The 20,549-nt window shown below is 56.0% G+C and overlaps 2 protein-coding genes across 2 annotated transcripts; both read right to left on the bottom strand.

Moving 5' to 3' along the window:
* Window positions 1-263: 263 nt before the first annotated feature.
* Window positions 264-4,006, bottom strand: MRPL24 (mitochondrial ribosomal protein L24). Its single transcript, XM_081025479.1, has 6 exons — window positions 3,928-4,006; window positions 1,443-1,686; window positions 1,257-1,352; window positions 978-1,081; window positions 589-719; window positions 264-486 (listed from the first exon to the last, which is right to left on the bottom strand). The coding sequence occupies exons 2-6, from the start codon at window positions 1,623-1,625 to the stop codon at window positions 350-352; spliced, it is 651 nt and encodes a 216-aa protein (XP_080881605.1). The 5' UTR covers window positions 1,626-1,686; window positions 3,928-4,006; the 3' UTR covers window positions 264-349.
* Window positions 4,007-4,932: 926 nt separating this feature from the next.
* HDGF (heparin binding growth factor) lies at window positions 4,933-14,410 on the bottom strand. The gene is made up of 6 exons (XM_081026833.1): window positions 14,041-14,410; window positions 7,950-8,026; window positions 7,678-7,816; window positions 6,856-7,044; window positions 6,442-6,665; window positions 4,933-6,270 (listed from the first exon to the last, which is right to left on the bottom strand). Exons 1-6 carry the CDS (start codon window positions 14,125-14,127, stop codon window positions 6,264-6,266), a joined length of 723 nt encoding a protein of 240 aa, XP_080882959.1. The 5' UTR covers window positions 14,128-14,410; the 3' UTR covers window positions 4,933-6,263.
* Window positions 14,411-20,549: the final 6,139 nt, after the last annotated feature.

The following is a 20,549-nucleotide window of genomic DNA, read 5'->3' as shown; positions in this document are numbered from 1 at the left end:
GTATCCCCCCCCACTGAGACCCTGCAGAGGTGTGACAGTGAGGGCTCACGTCCCCATCCCCTGCCCTCCAAGACAGCCGGTGTCTTGTTCCTCAGGTCCCCCCTGGGGGGAAGCTCTCCCACTCGGTTTCCTCCCTGGAATCTGCAGGCCCTGCCCTGGGGAGGTCCCCCCTAAGGCTCGGTAACTCCACCCACGTCTGTCATAACACCAGGTCACAATGCCCCCCCCCACCCCAGTCCCTGAAACAAGCACCAGGCCACCAGTAGGCCTCAGGGCTCTTTATTGATGTCTGAAGAAGAGGTGCCAGCCTTCAAGGCTGTGGCGTGGGGAGGGGCTGCTCCGCCCGGGTTCAGTACCAGTAGACTTTCCTGTGTCTCCGAGGCTCCTGGATCCCCATCGCCTCCATGACCTCCTCCTCCAGGGTCTTCAGACGGGGTACGTAGGTTCTTTCTAGAGCATCTTCCACTGACGTGTCTTTGGGGCCATCTGTTGAGCCAGAGGAAAGAAGAGGGGTGGAGGGATTCTTAACACCCCCCACTCCCAATCTTACTACCCCCCCCTGCCTCCCTGCCCCTCACCCAGCCTCACCAATCCATGTTTCAGGGATGATGCCGTCAGCTCTGGGAAATTCGGGTTTGGGGATAATTCTTCCTGATCTCGTGGAGACTCGGACCCGCTCTCCTGCCTCACTGAATCTCCACTCCACCTCAGTGGGTTTCCTAGTGGATAGAAAAGGTGAGCCCGGCCTGGGAGCCAGTCTCCCTGCTGCCCTCCAACCTAAATTCAATGGCTGAAAACACTGAGGTCCCCATCTTGTTTCTCTGCTACCTCCGTGTTGGGGTTGCTGACTGGCTCATGCCCATGAGACGGCCCCTCCCTCCCAGTTTCCAGAGCATCCAACCCGCCGTTCCCCTGGCGTAGTGTGGTTGACACCTGTGGACTCAGGGTGGCTCCTGGCCAGAGCCTCATGTACTTGCCTGTCCACAGGATCCACAAGTTTGACCTGGTTGTGGAGCAGGGGTGCTTCGCTAGGGACCATGGTTCCCCGGTCATCCTTGGTCTGGCGAATGTAGCGGAAATGCTGTCCAAAAGGGGGGATGTCAGAAACCATGCGGTGTGACGGGGACTTAACCTGCCACAGCTCAGCACCCAGCCCCGGTGGAAGAGAAGGTGCTGTCGTGCCACGTCCCCTCCGCCAGTCTCCTGCCTCCCTGACGGCACAGACCTCCCGCAACCCCTCCTCACTCCTCACTCACAGTGTTCAGTCCCTCCACGACCACCCAGTTTCGTTGCCGGATAATTTGAACGACTTTGCCTTGCTTGCCGGCATCCTTGCCTTCCAGGACTTCCACCTGCGAAAGGCAGGAACGTCAGGGAGGGGGTCCTGCCCAGGAGCCCCCCAGTTCAGGAGCCCCCCAGTTCACCCCACCTGAGGTCCTCACCCTGTCCCCACAGAACAGATGCCAGTCTTCATCAGAGATGGGCTCCACAGCCACTGGGCGCCGCCTGGTCCCCGGAGGGTTCTTCCTCTTGTCTGCCAGGCTGCCTGGGCGGCTCATCCCGTAGCGGTAGTGGGGGGGCAGCGTGACCTTGGACGCCAAAGCCAGCAGGGCAGAGAGACGCATGGCCGGAGGCTGTGCGAAATCCCCTGGCCGGGGGTAGACCCAGAAACCTTCCTGGTCAGCTCTGGGTAGACGGAGAGAAACAAGGGAGCAAAGAAGCAAAGGGAGAAACGTTTTTTTTAAGCACTTCACTGCTCAGTGGCCCTCATCTCACTGAATCTCGACAAGGTGCTTTCTTCACTTTACAGATGAGAAATAGAGGTTAAGTGATTTGCCCATGGTTATAAAGCTGCTATGCGGGAGAATCAGCCTTCAAACCCACATGTAACTGACTTCAAAGTCCAAAGATTTCCTTGAGGACAGGGACCAAGGTATCTAGCTGAGCCCTGAATCGGCAGGTCCCAGTAGAGCTGCCACATAGCAGGTACTCAATCAAGTATTAAATAAATGCACCACCAGCAGGATAGGAAGAAAACAGGTAACGGGCTGAAACACTGGCACGAGGCCCAGATGCAGGCAGTTACACCGTGAAACGGAACAGAGACAAAAACGGGGACTGAAAGGTTCCGGCACCACTGCCAGTGCCCATCCTGTCAGGGCAAGACCACACCTCCCTAAGGTAGCCCCAGAGCCAGACTCAGGCTGACTGGGTCCCAAACGCCTCAGCCAAATATCTACTAGGCCTCCCAATTTGGGATGGACTAGATCAGTGGGTGAGTGGTGAGAGAACTGGGCACAAAATAAGAGCTTCCATTTAACGGGCACCTCCTCCCTGTGAGGTGCCATGCTGAGTGCTTCCTGTACCATCTCATTTACGCTAAGGACAACAGCTGAAAGGAGGTACCATTAATCTTGATTGACAGCTAAGAAGGAAGCCTCCTTTCAGAGCACAAGTACAGCGCACTGTACTGGCCTAGAGCTCTGGGCTGGGAGTCATGACCTGGGTTCCAGTGCCGGCCTCTCCATCTCTTACTCCGTGACCCTCGGCAACTCCACTTCTGAGCTTGTTTCACCAGCCAGAAAACTTTACAGGGTTGCTGGTGTCATTCAAGTGACAATATTTCAACAAAGCAAGGGACAGAATAATTTGAGTAGTATCCCTTTTGAGTACATTTAAAAAGTATGTATTCTGGCACAGGCGTAAATATTTACGGGCAGGAAACAGAAAACAACTAAAGTACTTGTTTTGGAGAGGAACTGTTTGGGAGGACAGTTACTTTCCACCTTGTTCCTTGCCATAACGTTTCCATGTCTTAACCCTGTGCATTAAAAAACAAACAACCCCCCCCCCCCGGCTTATCTGAACAGTGAGACACTGTGTCATTTTTCCTCTTTGTACTTCTCAATATGGAAAAGGCCTAATGTTATTTCCAGTTAATGCTGGTTGAATGTAAGGGCCCCAGTGTTCCCATTCAGACTACCACGTGGTAGATGTACTGCTGGGGACGTCACTGTCACTGGTATTTGATCTTCCCTAGGAGGGAAGTGGACAGGAGATGAGGAAACCAAGGCCCTGAGAGCTGAAGTGACTTGTCCTAGTTCATACAGCTCTGTGCGGACAGAGTCCCAGAGGGCAGTTTCCAGGCTCTCAGCCGCACGTGGAAAGGTGCTGGCTCGGGTACTGGATGGCCATCAGCTGTAGGCAGTGAGCCATTGGCCACTGATAGAACTGCCGTGGCTGAGCTAGCAAAGGCGGATTGCAGTTAGCAAGGGAGTTGTGGCTACGCTAGGGGGTCCGACGGTTGGCAGAGAAGCGGAAGGCAGATTGGGATCGTGCGGCTCCTGCTTCCTGGACCTCCAACCCAGCTGCCAGTGAGACTATAGTGGTATGAACCTCTCATCCATGGCTCTGCCGGTGTTCTTTTTTGGCCCCACCATATCCTACGTTCTTGTGCGGGGAGTGGGACCAGAGACCCCGCGTGACAAGCTCCACAGGAGCAGCGCCAGTGTAAAGGCCCACGACTCCTGCCTGACTCCTGAAGGAAGCTCAGCCCTTCTAAATCTGAAGCTCTGGAAATCCCACAAGCCAGCCCCCTAGATCTTTTCCTTCTGTCCCTCCAAGCCCCGGAGAGGCTGGTGTCGCTTCCACAGCGCGGCTTTCGTGGCAGGCTCCGGAAGAGCCGTGCAAGGTAGTGTGGTGGTGTCTGCCTCTCGGACCGGCTCCAAAGGCTTCCCCACCAGCCCCGCCAGGCGCGGACGAAGTCCAGGCCCCAGCAATCTGCAGCACCCTCCCGCTCTAAGCTCCCGGTGCAGGGCAACCCGGGGCCAGACCGCTGAGCCACCGCGGGGGAAAGGAAGGCCGTTCCCGTACCCGCCTCCCGGACCAGCCCAGAGCCGCCCAAACCCGCGGGCCCGCGGCCCTCACCTTCTCTATCCCCCGCGCCGCGGATATTGGGCCCGTTACTTCCTGCACATGGGCTCCGAGCCCCGCCCATCCCTGTCCCTCGGCTTTCTGGGAAACGTAGTCTAATCGCAGAACGGAAGCTCAACCACCAACCTAGCCTCTCTGCATGCTGGGAGTTGTAGTCCGCCGCTACGAAGCACGCGGGCAAACCGGAAACTGGGTGGGTAAGAAGTCAAAGAAGCGTAAGAACAGCGCGAAGCACATCGGGAATCGGAGGCAAAGCGGGATAGGCTGCCGCACCTGACACATTCCTGCACATGCTGTGTAGGCGCTGCTGGGAATTGAAGTTTCTAGGGACGATGGCTCCATTTTCTAGGTGACGGTGGCTTCCTAGTCAAAACACGGGGCCTCCCTTTCCAGGCAAGGCTACAGCCTATATTGTCCACACCCGCCCTCTCCGTTGAAAGGGGCCTGGACAGATTAAAAGGCTCCTAAAGGAAGGGATGAAACGTGGGCCCTTCCACGACGCCAGGCATTGACCTAGGCACAAAATGTCAAATCCGCCAGGACCCTGGGGTGGTCTAACCCAGCTGTTTCACTTGACTCGGGGAACCCTGGGAGGTTCCCACCCTAGAACCTCCTCGCCCCTAATCACCAGCGAAGGGTGCCAGCGATGCCGAGCTCTAAACTCTGGGGGGGCCAAAGTTGTTTTTACAACTACCGCAAACGCCCCCACTTCCCTGGGCGTCGTGGGCGCGCTCACACTCACTCCACTTCGGGACAAGCTTTTCTGTAGCCTTTCCAGGTGCTTGCGAGGGGACCTGTGTCAAACAGTGGTTTAACGGGCAGAAGTAGGGGGAATAGTGTAGTTTATTGTGACCGCCCCTCGTAGAGTGTTGGCTATTTCTAACAGGCTGACACCCCCTGCCTCCATCTGGAAAGTCGATTTAGAAATCATTTGCCCTTTCCCACTCCCCCTCTTCAGTTAACCAATACACCCCCCAAAAAACCAGTCGGAATCCAATGTAGTAATCAACAGGTTTATTTTCCTAGAACTGAAATCATCTACGCTTCTCAGAGCTAAACTTCCAAAGCTACAGTCAGCAATTTTTCATCAGAGCCCAAGGGAGAGGGGCGAAAGTGAGACGAGCTGGAGGAGAGGCACGGAGACCACTAAAAGAGGGTGGGGAAGGGCACTCATTTTCCCTCGGTCCTCTCAGTGGTTTACTGACCCATCTGGTGACAGCACTGAGGGGCCCGAGTGGGAGCATGTGGATGGGAAATGACACCAGAAGAACACCCAAAGCCCCAGCTACAAAAGAAAAAGTCATCAAGCCCCAAAGAAGAGGGCGGCCTCCCCAGTGCACCTCAGAAATGGGGGCAACAGTGGGAAAGAAAGGAGCAGAATGGGGGGGGCACACAAAGGGATAGGTGTCTTTAAATTTTTTTTTTTACATTTTCTTTTATTAAAAACATTTCCTAAAAAATGTGTCTTTCCTTTATGTCTGGGTGACACGTGACTGTAGGCTGGCCTTCAGCACTTTGGGGAGAGGAAAAGGGGCAGCTAGAGGTCTCCCCAGGACATCCCATCTCTGTCCAGAGATCTAAAGGGGGACAGCTATTTCTCAACATTCTCACCCAAGTTGAGTAGGTCAACGCTTTAGATCTCAGGTGCTTGGCCCAAACTGGGAAGCCCCAAAATCTTCTGATGAGTAACTACAACTCCCAGAACTCCTGGGGTTAGCAAAAGAATGGGTGCTGTCAATCAAGAATTTATGGAACAGAGTCCCTCCCCCACAAGCTGTCCCACTTTCCCTAAATCTACGCAGCTGGGAGGGATAATAGGTGAGGGAAGAAAGAACAGGAGCTCAAGAAGATGCCGTCCTCCTGACCGCCCCAATTTGAGGACTGACCCTCCTAGGCCCCAGACACTCACCCTGCTATTTAGCCTCCATCCTTTCCACTCCTACCCCTGACCCCAACCGGCCCAGAGGTCCAGATTGCCTGGGGAAGGGGTAGAGAGGTGTCAGGAGGTGGAAATGGCTGGTCCAGGCCCCAACAGACAGCCTGGGAGACAGCTTCAGGCCGGGAGGGACACAGTGGCCTCATCTCATCGCATGGAGCAGAAAACACAGCCCTAACTCAGACAACGGGTGTGGGGATGTGGAGGCGAGGGCCAGGTGGCCTGCCCCATCCAGGTCAACCTCTAGGGACTGGGCTTGGGGACGGAGAGTGAGTGAGAGAGAGCAGGTTGGGATGGGGAAGGGGTTCCCAGTTTGCAGGCCATGGCCAGTTTCCCCAGTAGCACCCAGACAGCAGCAGGAACGGGGCGGGGGCTCCTCTTGAAACATTGGTGGCTACAGGCTGCGGGGGAGGGTTGGAAGGAGAAGGGTTAATGGTGTGGCCCTGGCCTGGCCTCGCCCCAGCCAGTGCCGGTCTCCTAGGAGAGCCCACCCGGCCTCCCGAGAGGCTGACCGAGGCTGACCGCTTGCTGCAGGCCCCCCAGCCCAGCGGCTGGCGCGGGGGCTCGCTCACCTCTCATGGTCTCTCATGCCCGGGGCCTCAGCATCTTCCTTGACAGCCTCCTCTGCCTCCTCTGCCTCCTCTTCCTCTGGAGGGGGCCCCCGGCCAGAGCTGGGCTCAGAAGGGGTGCTGTTCTTCTCCACTTCCACAGCGAGGGGCCGCTCACCCTCCAAGATGGCCACCTCCTTCTCCTCCCCTTCAGGGTCTTCTGCTTCCTTGGGACGTTTTGGGGAGTCCTAGGCAGATTGATTGGCAGAGACAAGGTGGACTGAGGCTGGGGAGGGCAGATGCCGGCCACCTGCCTGTGCCCGCCCGGCCCTCTGCTGGCTGACATTCGGTCTGTGTCCCATCTTCTCAGTAAGGGACTCCCCAAGATGCTCCCTCAGACTGGGAGCCCGGCCCGGGCCCCGGGGGAGGGGCAGTTACCTCCAGCAGGTCCCCTGCTCTCCTCTTCAGCGCCCCCTTCTCATTCTTCTCCTTGGTGGGCTCGTCGATAACCAGCTTTCCTTCCTCATCACTGCTGCCCTCCGCGTTCCCCTTCTTGTCACCATCGCCTTCAGCGGCTTCGGGCTCGGGCTCTGGTTCCTCTGCCGCGCAGCTCTTCTTCTGGGAGGACTGTGGCAGACACAGCACAGGCTGAGTGGCACCAGCCGCTGCCACGCAGGCCCCTCCCAGACCCCTCCCTCAGCCACTCACTCCTTCCTTCGCCCACCTCTCCCCCGCCCCCACCCAGGTGCCCAGTCTCACAAGTGATTTGAGACCCACCTCTGTCGGATTAGCCCCGGGGTAAACCCACTGGCCGGGCAGGCAGGGCTCTGTGCAGGAGGGGGGAGGGCTGGAGCAGGAGGCAAAACCTCGGGTCAACTTCTCCCAAAGGGAGCTGGGACCCTTTCCCCGCCGACCCCCGCCCCCCACCCTCCCGCCTCATCCTGCCCGGCTCTCGAGCACCTCCTCCTGGAAGCCTTTGGGGGAAGAGCTAAGGCTGGGCCCAAAGAAGGCCTGTCCCCACTTACCGCCTCCATCCATCCAGGGGTGACCCCCCAGGCCTCACATCTGCAAGCCCATCCCTCTGGCCCGAAGCCCCGCCCACGCCCCGCGAGCTCCTACTCTGAAAGGCCCAGCGGTGTTGGTTCCTGAGACCTGGTCCTGAAGACTAAGCTGCAGGATCCTGTGCGGCCCGGGGTGCCCCGAGCCTGTGGCTGGCCACACCTGCTCTCCAGGGGCTCTTCGGGGCAGATGGCAGCTCACCTGGTAGCCGGAAGCCTTGACGGTAGGGTTGTTCTCGATCTCCCACAGCCCCTCGCTGAACCCTTTCCTCTTGTTGGGCTTGCCAAACTTCTCCTTGGACTCCTCGTAAGGGAAGAGGTCTTTGGGGCCCAGGAATGCCCTGGGGAGAGAGGCGAGACTGTGCTCTGGGGCCCCTGCCAGCCTCTGAGATGCCCAACAGGGAGGGGCGGCCACGACCACCCAGTTCCCAAAGTGGTCTTGGGGGGCCTCCCCGCCTCTACCCCCTCACTCACGTCTCGTGGGTCCCGAAGAAAAACACTTGGTATTTGTTGGCTGTTGACTTCACGGCAGTCTCAGGCATCTCGTCAATCTGTAGGTAAGATGGGGGACGCGGGGGTGAGCCCGAGGCCTGAGGCCACAGATTTGGGGCTGGGGGGCCGACCTCTAAGGCACTTTTGTGTAAAATCAGACTGAGAGGGACCCAGGAGATCACCAAGGTGGTTTTGGAGCCATTTTCTTCACTTTTTATTTTTACATTCATTATTATTTTGTATTAATTTCAGGTGTACAGCATAGTGCTTAGACGTGTATTTAAGAGGTGATTCCCCTGACTAATCTAGTACCCCCCAGCACTACAATTATATTATTGACTCTATTCCCTATGCTGTACTTCACAGCCCGTGACTACTGTGTAACTACCAGCTTGTACTTCTTAATTGCTTCCCCTTTTACACCCTGTCCCCCAACCCCCTCCCATCTATCACCCCCATAAATCTAGTACCCATCTGACACCATACATAGCTATTACTTAGAGTCATTCTTAGCAGTGGAACTTTGTTCAAACTAAATCAGACGTGATGGCCCAGCAGACACCCTGGAATCACCACCACCCGCCACCACTGCTCCGTCACAAACCCAGCAGCGTCTGTCCCGCCCATATCATGCCCAGATCCTACCCATAAGCTCACCCCAATTCAGCCACTGTCAGCTCTGGCCTGGACTAAAACCATAGCTTTCATCCTCGCTGAACAACCCACTGTCCGCAGTGCACCCAGAGGGCCCCTCCCAAGTGTGGAACCCAGTGAGCATTTCCTACTCTGGCTGGAAACCTTTCCATGGCTGCTTTTCAGGGCTGTAGGGCCCACCCGTCCACCTTTTCCATGTCAAGATCTGAACCCCAACACTGTCACCAATATTTGTATGACCTTGGGCAACCTCTCTGCCTCAGTTTCCTCCTCTGTAAAATGGGGGTAGTTTCAGTACTTAAGCCGTGGCGTGCAAAATGACCGTGACCTGGCACAGTACTTCCCACGTCTGTGCTTGCTGCTCTAGTCAAACTGACTAGCCTCCAGCCTCCGACACTCAGCCTTCCAGCCTCAGTCCCATCTTCACCTCCTCCAGGAAGTTCCCCGTCTCCCCCTGCCCGGTCAGCCTCCCAGATTACTCAGCACCCCTTCTTCAGTGCTTTCCCTAGTTCCCATTTTACAGCTATTCACGTTGTCATCTGATTAATGTCTGCCCCCAAATCAGACAGGTCTGCTTTTATCCCCAGCAGTGCCAGGCACAGAGGGGGCACAATAAAGATGGTGGACTGAATCTCTGAAACCCATAGCAGCAGACTGCTCTGGTGGAAGTGGAGGCGTGAGGCCGAGGGGCTGCCTATTCCACACCCCCCCTCAGTGGCAGCCCTAGAAAGCTTCTGGGGAGCACTGTGAAAGTCACTTGACGTAGTCAAACTCTCACTTTACAGATGAGGAAACTGAGGCCCAGAAAAGAAAAGTGATTTGCCTAAAATGACCGGGCAAGTTAGTGAGGGCCAGGTCTCAGAGCTGGATCTCCGGACTTCGTCCCCTGCCCCACATGTCCTGGGGGCTTGAGCACTGTGGTGGTGAAGGTGCACAGGTCCAAGGTCAGGGAAAGGGAGAGAGTGGCCCAGCCAGCCTCTCAGATGAGGCCCTGGAAGCCCAGGCCAGGCTGAGGGGAGACTACAACTCCCAGCAGCACTTGCAGCAGCCCAGCAGCTTGGCTTCCCGCCGGACAGAGGCCAGGTGGCCATGTTGACTGGGGCCCCAGGCACAGATAGGAGAGAGACAGGCCAAGGCAGTGATTAACGTGCACAAGGGGACAGAGGGCCTGCCTGGGAGACTGGGCAGATACCAAAGCCGGGAGGATGGAAATAAGCTAAGATACACCCAGGAGATGGGGTGGGGCCCTGGGCACGAATCGGAGGGGCATCTCGCTCAGACCGGCAGTCTTCAGGCTCCTGGGCACCTCCCCCCTTGCCCTGTGGCCTCTGGGGACAGAGGTCCAGCCCCTCCCCCCCAAGAAGGCCGTGCACCAACTGGGCCCTCCCGATGACCAGGAGAAGCTGGGATTTGAGTGCAGGGGGTGGAAAGGCACACTGCCCCCCCACAAACAGGATCTCTATCACCATGACAACCCAACCCCGCCCCCGGGGCCACTCAGCAACCAGGAATGTGACCACCCCTCCCCCCAGGCCCTCTCTCCAGATTGGGGAGGAGGGGACGCTGACACAAGCCCCACCCCCAAGCCGGGAGTCTGGCACCTGGGTCCCCCGGCCGTGCTAGAAACCACAGTTAGGGCTGGAGCGCCAGGCCTTGGCCGGGACACCTGGGTCCAGTTACCCGCTAGCTCCCCACCCTCTTCTCAGAGGGGGAAGCAAAAAAACAGAAGGAGAGCCTCCAGGGCTTAGAGATCCCAGGGGGCAGCGCAGCCGCGGACCCCTTCTCGGTGGGTCTCTGCACTAGGACGGGGTAGGGTCCCGCCCACCCGGAGCGCAGCGGGAGCTCTGAGCTCTGCATTTTCGGGGCCCACACCTGCGCTGGGGCGGGAATGTGCTCTAGGACATGTGATGAAAGGGGAAAAACTGAGACTCAGGAGCAGACGGAGCAAGTGAAGACCTCCTCTCCTAGAGCACTGGTCTCTTTCCCAGGGAAAGCAAACTCGGAGAGGGGTAGCTGACCAGTGTGACAGAGGACCCAGGAGGCCACCGGCTGCCCAGCCTCAGGGGCGGGGAGAAACAAAAGAATGGACAGGAATTAAAAATAGACAGGAGACACACCAGCCCTGCTGGCCTTCAGCCAAATAAAGGGTGGCCCTAGAGGAAAGAGGGGGGCGGGGCCTGGACAGATGGGCATCTGCCCCCAAAGGGTCACCCCCCCACCTTGAGTATAGGCACCAGTGGGGGACGGGCCAGGAGAGATGTGCTCTTTTTACTTGATGGAATTCCCAACCCTTGACCCTAGAAAGGGGGAAAATCCCTTCTGTAATGGACCCTTGTCCTTCACGTTACAAAGGAAATGTCTTTTCTTGCATTTGGAAGCGAAAGGTGGTTCTTCCTAGACGTAGATACGACACCTCTGGGGAGGCCGGTACCCCCAGTACAGACAGAAGTCTCCCAGGCGGTGCTTTTATATCCAGGCTGTGACTCAGAACAAGTGAGTCAAGGCTAAATGGGTCAGGGTGGGGACCCTACTGCACCCCACACACTGGCCTAACAGGGAGGGGGACCCTGCTACTTCTCAGCCATTCCAGGTATCCAGGCAGGTTACTTCTCCCAGGCCAGGCCCACCCACTCCCACCCGTCTGCATTTGCAGGGCTCCATCCCACCAGCCCTAGAATATGAAACCCTGTCCTCCCAGATCCCAAGGACACCCTGAGGTCTGAAGAGGGCTGTGAAGTTCCCACGTGAAGAGCAGGGGAGAGGACCAAATCCAGGCCGAGGGGGGCCTGCCCAGCTCAGAGGAAGGCAACAGGGAAGGCCAAGGCCACACTGCCTGCCAAACAGGGTTCTGACCACCACACCCAGGGCCCAGGCCCCAGCTGCCCCAGGAACCGGAAAATCTGGGGCAGGAGACAGTTGGGGCCGGGAAAGTGTGGCAAACTCAAGGCAGAAAAGAGAAAGGTGGTGCCTGGGTGTGGGGGAGGGGCAGAGGGAGGAAAGATGGGTGAGGCCCTCTGGCTGCTCAGGTTTTCTGGGACTGAAACAGGAAGGGAGAAAGGAGGAAGGAACGTGTGCGTGGGGGGGAAATCCCTGAGTCTTGGAGGTTAACTGTGAAGTGCTTGGAGATCCCCCAGGAAGTCAGGCAGGAGGAAGAGGGAAGGAGAAGGTTAAGGTGGAGTCACACCATCCTTCCAGGCAGGTCTTACCTACCACGTGGCCCCTCTGGCTGGACTCGCCCAGCATTGGGCTGTTCTAGTCTCACCCAGTCAGCCATGCTCCCCAGACGCAGGGGCCTTCACCGGGCAGAGGGGAGGCCCCCACTCCTATTCCATCCATCTCAGGAGGGGCCAGGCCCCTTCAGGCTCTGCTACTCTAGGGATTAAGGCCACAGGCAAGGCATGGTGAGGGGACTCAGATTTATCTGTTCTTTCGGCGGTCTAGGGGGATGCCTGCCAGAGATAAGAGCCTTGGGTGTGCAGCTCCCCCAGTTGTGACAGTCAAGAGCCAGAGCACAGGCCAAGGGGGAGGGGGACACAACTTTATCTGAAAGGTCCAGGCCTCAACAAAGGAAGACACTGCTCCTTGTCCCATCCTGTGCCCTGGAGGCCAGCGGGAAGACGAAATGGATGGCACCCCCAGCCCCCACTTCAAAGGCCTCCAGAAACCTGATGGTCTCCCCCACAGGGAACAACGTAGGCCCATTTATATCTCCCCGGACCCCTTCTCTGGTGCTAAGGGGTTCCCTGCAGACCATATTCTAGCTGTGCCCCCACCCCGGGCCTTAGGCCAGCCTCTGGACTTCGTCCCATGCCAGGAGGCAGGGGCAGTCAAGACTGGATTCAGTTCTTGCCCTGCCCACCAGGGCCTTGGCATCTGGGCCAAGAAGCCAGCTGGACCAAAGGTGCAGGGTAAAGTACATGAGTGTTCACACGCCTGACGCACACACGCACAGGCTTCAGAGGCTCTGGCCGCCCCCTCCCCCCGGGGCCCCTAGCAGGCCCCGGAAGCTGGGAGAGCCTGCTTCTCCCTACTTGACTCCCATTCTGGAGGCCGGGCATCTAGAAGTTCCAAGAACAAGGAGCTCAAGGCCTGTGTGATCAGGCAGGCTGCTCAAGACAGGGTCCCGAGTGGCTTTCCTCAGTGTCCCCAAAGTCGGCCTGACACTGAAGGAGGGGAGTCTGGGGCCACTTCCTAAGCTCTGAGCAGGGTCTGGGCGCCAGAAGACACACTCACACCAAGAGCAAGCCAAAGCCCTAAGGCAGCTCGGCACTTGGCCCCCCGGGGTTCCAGAAGAGGCCCTGGCTGCCTCTGGACTTCACTCTGCAGGAGTCCCACAGCTAAGCACCAGTCCGGCAGGTACCTAATACCAAGGCCTCCGGACACCCACTTTGAAATCAGCTGCCAGAGGCACTGCCCCCCCTCCGTGACACCCCCAAACTCTTTGCACCCTGTGGCTGCCCCCCTCCTTCCTTACTTCACCTGTCTCAGCCCTTATGGAAAACAAGACTGGATATTAGACTGGGCTTTTGGGCCCCACCCTCCCACCTGGCCAGGTGGTGGACGGGGGGAGGGGCCCTCATATTGGCGGGCTGATCAACCACATGGCAGACTGGGCCTTTCTGGCGGGAGAGGCTCATGTGGGGGGGGGAGAAGAAAGTCCGGCACCCCCGCTCCAGTAAGAGACAGTCTGGAGTGGCCTTCCCAGTCCCACAGGGCCCTGCCACCGTCAGCCCTAAATCTGAGTTGGCAGCATGTGGAGGCACATTTCTGTGGGGCTCAGGAGAGAAGAAGCGTTCTGGCGGTTCATTTCCGAGCCAGGCGGACCCCTCGTACGCCGTCCCCAGCCATCCCTCGACCCTCCCAACTTCAGACCTCGTTTACCGCCGCCCGGGACCAAAGTTTTCTAGAGGCGAACTCCGCCTCCATGTATCCCTTTCTGGGCTGGGATTCTTCCTTAACCCTTTAATCCAGTAAGAAGTTAGAGCTGGGGGCAACCATCGACGAAGAAGCTGGGGGTCTCCAAGGGGGTCCCAGAGGGGGTGGCGGTGGCGCCTGGGGGGTGGCAGGCGTTGCCCCACCGGCCCGGACCCAGGCAGCCGGCCCCACACCGCGGGGAGTGCGGGGCTGGGGGCGGAACTGAGTACGCGGGGCCGGGCCGGGAAGTGACCCGCGCCCGCGGGTCCCCACGCCGCGCACACGCCTCTACGCGCGGACGCCGTCTCGCCGGGTGTTCGCCGCCCCCACCCGGGCGCCTCCCCCATTATATAACCGGCGGGTGGGCTTGGAGGCGTCGGGGAAAGAGTCGGGGGCTCGGGCGCCCCCCGCCCCCACCCTCGGCGCGGAGCGCTGGCGCCCTCCGGGGTGTTATGCAACCCAAGCCCGGAGGGGGATCGGCGGCTGGCCGCGCCGCGCTGCTCACCCGGGCCGGCCAGTGTGGGTAGCCCTTCATCTTGGCGAACACCAGGTCCCCGCACTTGTACTCCTTCTGCCGGTTGGATCGCGACATGGCGGGGCTCCGGGCGCCCCGGGCTCCGCGCCGGGCCGGGAGGCGCGAGCCCAAGTTGGCGCGTGCGGCGGTGGCGGCGCCGCTCCGCTCCGGCCCTCGCGCGGCCCCTGCCTCGATGGCGGCCCCCGGCCCGAGCTCCGGCGCGGCCACGGCGTCTCCCCGCGCGCCGCACGGACGGGGCGGGCGCCGATCGGGGGCGACGCGCCGCGCGGTGGGTGCGCGCTCGTGCGGTTGTTTGTGTTTGAAATTCAATTGCTCCCTCCTCTGCGCGAGGCCTCTTCCTCCACCCCCCGCCCGGTCCCCACTCCCGCGCCCTCCTCCCGGCCCGCTCCGCCTCCTCCCTCTCCGCGCCCCCGCCCGCCGCCGTTCGATGCGCGCAGCTTCCGGACGCCCGGGCCTGCCGCCGCCCGCCGCCCAACCTGGAGCCGCCTGGCGTTGCGCGGCCACACAGGCGTGCGGAGCCGAGCGCCGAGCTCGCCGAGCCGGCTTTGTGTGCCCGCGGTCGGTGGGTGCCCGCCGGGCGGGAGGAGCCGGCGCCGGGCTGGACGGAGCGGCGCCCCTCCCCCGGCTGCCCGCCCCCGCGGCCCCCACGCAGTCAAGTGGCTGCGTCCACTCACAGTGCCTTTCCCTGCCCTCTGCTCCCTCCCTATCCACGGGCGTGTGCGCGGCGCCCGCCGTGCTGGGCGGCGGGGCTGGGGTGGGCACCGGGCCGCCGCGCGCAGAGCTACGCCCGGGCCTCCACGTGCTTCCAGTGCGCGGGGTGGCCGCGGAAACGTCGGGGATTGGCGCCCCGCGACGAGTTCGGTCGCCAGGAGGGGGCCGAGGGGTCGTGGCATAGAGGAGCCACGTCCCGGGCGCATTATTAGACAGATCTCGGTTCCCCACGCTACTTCCTGGCAAAAGAGGTGGGCTCTACGACTAGCTGAGCCCGCGAAGATGAGCTGTGTTCTAGTGGGAAGAGACAGAATGCCCGAAAATCCCAGATCATCATAAACTGAAGACCAGGAGCCAGGCACTACCTCGGGGTGGGAGTGGGGGACCATCCGGGAAGGCCTCCCAAAGCTGGCTGCTTCAGCTGGCCCTCAAAGGACCAGAGGGACTTTGCTGGATTCCAGACTCTTGGTTTTAGCCCGGGTCATATGTTATCGAAGGATAGGGCCAAAATCTTGAACTCGGGTCTCTCCCCTCTGAGCCGAACGAGGCATAATTGTAATTTCTCTCTGTGGTTTGCTGTCACTGTATTGGGCTTGGATTTGCCCAAATTCCTGATGTGTAGGGTCTCTCAGATTTGACTCTTCTGTTTCAGCGTGGCCAGATCCCTAAACTTTTGCCACAAAACATGCTAGGTTCGAATAGGTAAAACGCATGGTTTTGTTCTCACGTGTTTCTTGATCCTACCTCAAGCTCTGGAGGAAGTGCAGGCCCCGCTGAACACCCAGGCCCACATCCTACCCTGCTGCTCGCCAGTCCCCGAGATCTGGGATGTTGCCTGGACTCCAAGTCAGTGTCCTCAACTGTAAGATAAGGTGACATAACTGCCCGCCAGCAGCAGACGCCAGGTGTGGCTGCTGATAGCTGAGGCCTGCAGTGGCCCTCGGCAGCCTTTTCAATCAGTCGGTTGTTGTCCTGCCCATGGCAATGACTTCACAAGTTTTGCCTTTGTATGTGTGCTCTCTCAGCGTCTTCCCCTTGTGCCGGGACTCCCTCTGGCCCTGTCCACAGGCACTCCAGGCCCCAGGCTGGTGGCACAGCGGGCCACTGCAGGTCCTGTTGCAGGATAAGAGCCACGCTGTGCTGTGGTCAGCCACACAGCTAAGCTGCAGTTGGTGTTTCCTCTGCCCTGCGTTCCACTGAGATGTGGTTGGTGCGACCGTCCAATCTGTTGTGCTAATGCTTTCCTTTGTTGTTCTTAGGTCTTTAGGAGACACTTTTTTGTTCGCTTGCTTTTTGGTGGAAAAAGCAAGTTGATTCCAATCAGACTCTTTTAATTATTTTTTCAATTACAGTTGACATTCAGTATTATTTTATATTAGTTTCAGGTGTACAGCTCAGTGGTTAGACATTTATATAATTTATGCAGTGATCCCCCCCAATTAGTCTAGTACCCCCCTGGCACTATACATAGTTGTTGCAACATTATTGACTATATTCCCTGTACTGTACTTTTATATCCCTGGAGAGACTCTTGTCCTTGAAGATATTTCAGTAAATCCAGTGTCGCAGGAGGTGTCCTATCAGTATAAATATGCAGTTTCAGTGCAACAAACATTTGAAAACTATTTTCCAATTTGGCACATCCCAATTTAGTTAAAACCGAGAGTCCCATTCATTTCTCCACTTCGTTGCATCCTAATGCCCTGTTTGGAGGTGGCAATAAGGTTTCTAACTCCTTTTTGCAGCAAATCTCTTGGGCCTGCCTCAGTCCACCAGCACATGCTGGCTGCTATAAACCAACCAGGGTTCCCTTTGTCACAGTCATCTCCCAGGCCTTGGTTGCAATTTAATATCCAAGTTCTCCTTACAATAGCATCAACCAACTCCCAGCTGCCCCTAACAACCGAGCCAAGAGCCGCAGAGGGTCAGTTACACGGGCAGGTGGTCAGTTACACGGGCAGGTGGGCATAAGCCCGCTTCCCTTGGGATTCAGGTCTAACTTAGTGCTGTGCAGACTGTAATGTGCAAACAAATCACCTGGGAATGCTCTTAAAAAGCAGGTTCTAATTCAGTAGGTTTGAGGTGTCTGCATTTGTAACAAGCCCCCGGGCGCTGCTGCTGCTCCTGCTGCTTTAAACCACCATGTGAGTGGGAAGATCTAGAACACAGGTCGCAGGCCCCCAGACTGCCAGCCCGGCGTGGAGGCGATCCATAGATGTCTCAGTGAAGTGATCTTGATGCTGGCGCTGCCTTCCACACGTGTGTGGGGGGAGATCAGACAGAAGCCAGGGGCCTTGGGGCCCCAGAGCAGAGAAGACTGCGGCTGCAGATCTGGCCGTGGGGTTCTGAAGTGAGGGGCAAGGTCAGGGAAGGTGTGGGTGGACCTGCTGTTCATACACAGCAGGAAGGCGGAGTGGGGGCAGCAGGAGGGCTTGTGGTCCAGTGGCAACGACCTGGGTTTGCATGTCAGGGGCCTGAGTTTGAATCTGGCTCTTGGCAAACAACTAGAACTTTAAACAAGATTTTCTTCCACTGTAAAAGTACGAAAACTAATGTCCCCCTTGTGGGGTGGTTGTGAAATGAAAAGGAGATGATCTGTGTGCAAACTCTCCCCTAACTTCTAAGGAACTTGATCTACCCCCCACCAAAAACTGCGTCTCCATGGCCCCTTCCCCAGCATGCCACCCCCAAAAAAGAACAGCCATGCTTTTATGCATTTTAGGGGGAGTCAGAGTGGGTAAGAATCGGGTAACAGTCTGAGTGCCTGCTCCCCCATTAACAGTCACTTTAGGAAAGCCATTTAACCGCCCAGTCTCAGTCTGCAGGTCTGTAAAAGGTTGAGATGAAGAAGGAAGGAAAGAATGTACTACAAGTGCTCTGAACAGCCTGGAACCTAGTAAGTGTTGGGTAGAACTGGTTATCCCTCAGATGAGATTTTGAGGGATATTTAGTTAGAAAATGGCTTCCTTTGCGGCGAGCATTACGCCTCAAGAGAGATGGCATGACGCCAGTGAATAAGGGCGGCTGGCATGGGCTGGCTTTGAGTCCCACCTGCAAAACCTAGCAGCCCTGTCACCTGCTGTAGTCGCTCAGTCTTTCTGTGTCACTTTTGTCGTCTGTAAAGGGGTTGTTGGTAATCAGTTAACGTGATAGATGTGTTGGTAGGAGGTACTATTGGCTACTGAGTGTTCAGTATTAGCTGTTAGTGTAGTAGCTGTTTGCTTAAAGGTGCTTAAGTTTTATAACCTCTATATGTAGAATATCCTCCACAATAAAAAATTATTTTTTAAAAAGTTCTTTATTTTTTTAAGTGAAACTCATTGGATCCTTTCCCTAAGACTGTATACTCTCTAACCTAGGTGACTATTTCCATTTAAATTGGTTACAATTAAATAAACATAGCCATGCAGTTCCTCAGTCATGCAGCCACATTTCAGGCGTGTGGTGGCCGCCTGTGGCGAGTGGCTGCCGTACCGGGCAGTGCATATAGGCCTTTCCATCATCACGGAAAGTTCTGTTGGACAGCGTGCTCCAAAGCAATGACCTTCCACTTGAGCTGTACATTAAATCACCTCCAGAATTAAAAATCGCTAATGCCTGGGCCGGTCACCCCTGAGTTTAGATTGAATTGGTTGACAGTAGGAGCCATGAAAGGGTTTGGGCAGGAGAGAAACATGAGCAGAAGTGAACTTCCAAAAGCTTCCTCTGGCAGCTGCACGACAGACAGACGTGGAGAGGCCTGGAATTGCCAGATCAGGAGACAGGGGTGGTCCCTGCGGAGAGAAGCTGTATTTCTGGGTTCTTTTCTCCAAGAATTGTGGCGAGAGCTCCTGAGGGGAGAGGGCTTCAGCCTTCACAACACAGGAAGGGGTGACGTGTCCAGATTCCCACATTGCTGTTTAAAAATTCAGCTTCATTTTTGTAAAAGTAATTGATACATGTACGTATAATATATACATATATACTCACACATATATTTAAATAAATTAATAAGAGTCGTGTGTGGACAGATGATGAAAGGAAATTTGAAGGATTACGGTAATCCCACTTCTGTGCATCTGAGTTTGTTGCAGTTGTTTTGGTCATATGTGGTCTGAAGAAGTAGAGTTCTACAAAGTTTGGGTGAAAAATAGTGGTCCCAGCTCCCGCTTCTCTTCATTCCCTCTCTCCAGAGATAATAGTCAACATGCAAAATGTTTTAACTAATTTTTGGTGATTTCCCTCCATATCTCTAAGCAACATACTTCTTGATTTATTCCGTTTTAGGCATTAGCTGTTGATGGAAATCTGTGGAAGAGATCGAGCTCTTTCCTTTGTGCATCTCAGCCTCAGAGACTATTCCTGTCCGTCAGACACTCATCACTCATCCCAATAGAGTGATGCTATGATTTCTGTTGTACTAATATTAGGCGTTCACATATCAGTCACATCTGAGCTGCAATTGACTTCTGTGCATACCATTTTCCTTTCCGTGTTGATTGTTTGCATTTGTTGTTTAGTTTTCTAGGTTCTCATCTGCTAACTTAGCAACACATTCTCCACCATTTCGATTTCTTCTTAAAATAGTTAGGCACATCCGATTTACTATCAATTTCAAGTTCTTGTCGATGTCACTCAGAAAGCCCTGTGTCCTGATCCAGCCTGACCGGTGGCCTTCTCCTCCTGGCACAGCTGTCCTCCTGGAATCTTTCCCCCGACCCCAGCATCCTGGGAGTCCCCCTCCTTTCTCCCATGTTGGGGACTGTGCTTCCTAAATTCTAGGTGTTTCTCTTTTGTGGTTTAATCCTCCCCTCCTCGGCCCCTTTTGAAGCACATCTCTAGTTCCTTCCTGAGAAAAAATGCTTAGAACAGAAATTTTTGAGAATGTAACACATCTGAAAATGTCTTTATTCTGCCCTCCCGCTTGATTGAGAGTTTGGCTTGGAGTTGAATTCGAGGGTGGAGATACGTTTCCTTCGGATGTTTGAAGCCCTCTCTCCATTGTCATCCAGTGTACAGTGTGGCTGGTACGAAGTTCGGAGCTATTCTATCCGGACCCATTTTGAGCGATCTGTCTTTTCCTTGGGAGCTTGTAAGATCTCTGTCTCCAGTGTTCTTAAATTTCATGATGGTGTGGGTCCGTTTTTATCCATTATGCTGAATGATTGGTGGACCCTTTCAGTCTGAAAAGTTGTCTCTCAGTTCTGGGAAGTTTTCTGTAATTATTCCTTTGATGAATTCCTCCCCTCTGTGTTTTCCTGGAACTCTTATTATGTAGATATTTCTGGGCTGGTTCTCTGATTTTCTTAACTTTTCTCTTCTTGTGAGAATTTTATTTATGCTCCTCTGTTTTTATTTCTCAAGAGCTCTTTTATTTTTAATGTTACTTTTTTTATGGCATTCTGTTCTTGTTTCATGCATACAGCATTTTTCTCTTGGTCATCTGAGAAAATTATTGGTAGGTTTATAAAGTTTTCTTCTCCCTGCACTTTCTATATTTTTGTTTGTTTGTTTTGTCTCTATCACCCATGCCTGAGGCTTTCCTCAATATACATCTTGGTACCTGCTTATGCTTAAGAGCGAGGGACTCAAACGCCATCTGGTACCTCTGGGCATGTGGTTGGGGCTCGTCAGCTGAGAACTTGCCAACGATGTTACTTGCTTGGAAAGTTTGTAGGGGGACCCCTGATATCAGGCTGCATAAGTCTTTCCTCTTAGGCTGAGCAGATTTTCCAGTGGAGATTTCCCCAATATCTAGTCTGGAGGGTAAAGGCCAGTGGCCAGTCTTC

Source organism: Rhinolophus hipposideros, assembly GCF_964194185.1.
Source record: "Rhinolophus hipposideros genome assembly, chromosome: 19".
NCBI classification, from domain to species: domain Eukaryota; kingdom Metazoa; phylum Chordata; class Mammalia; order Chiroptera; family Rhinolophidae; genus Rhinolophus; species Rhinolophus hipposideros.
This window is presented reverse-complemented; position numbering and strand designations above follow the sequence as displayed.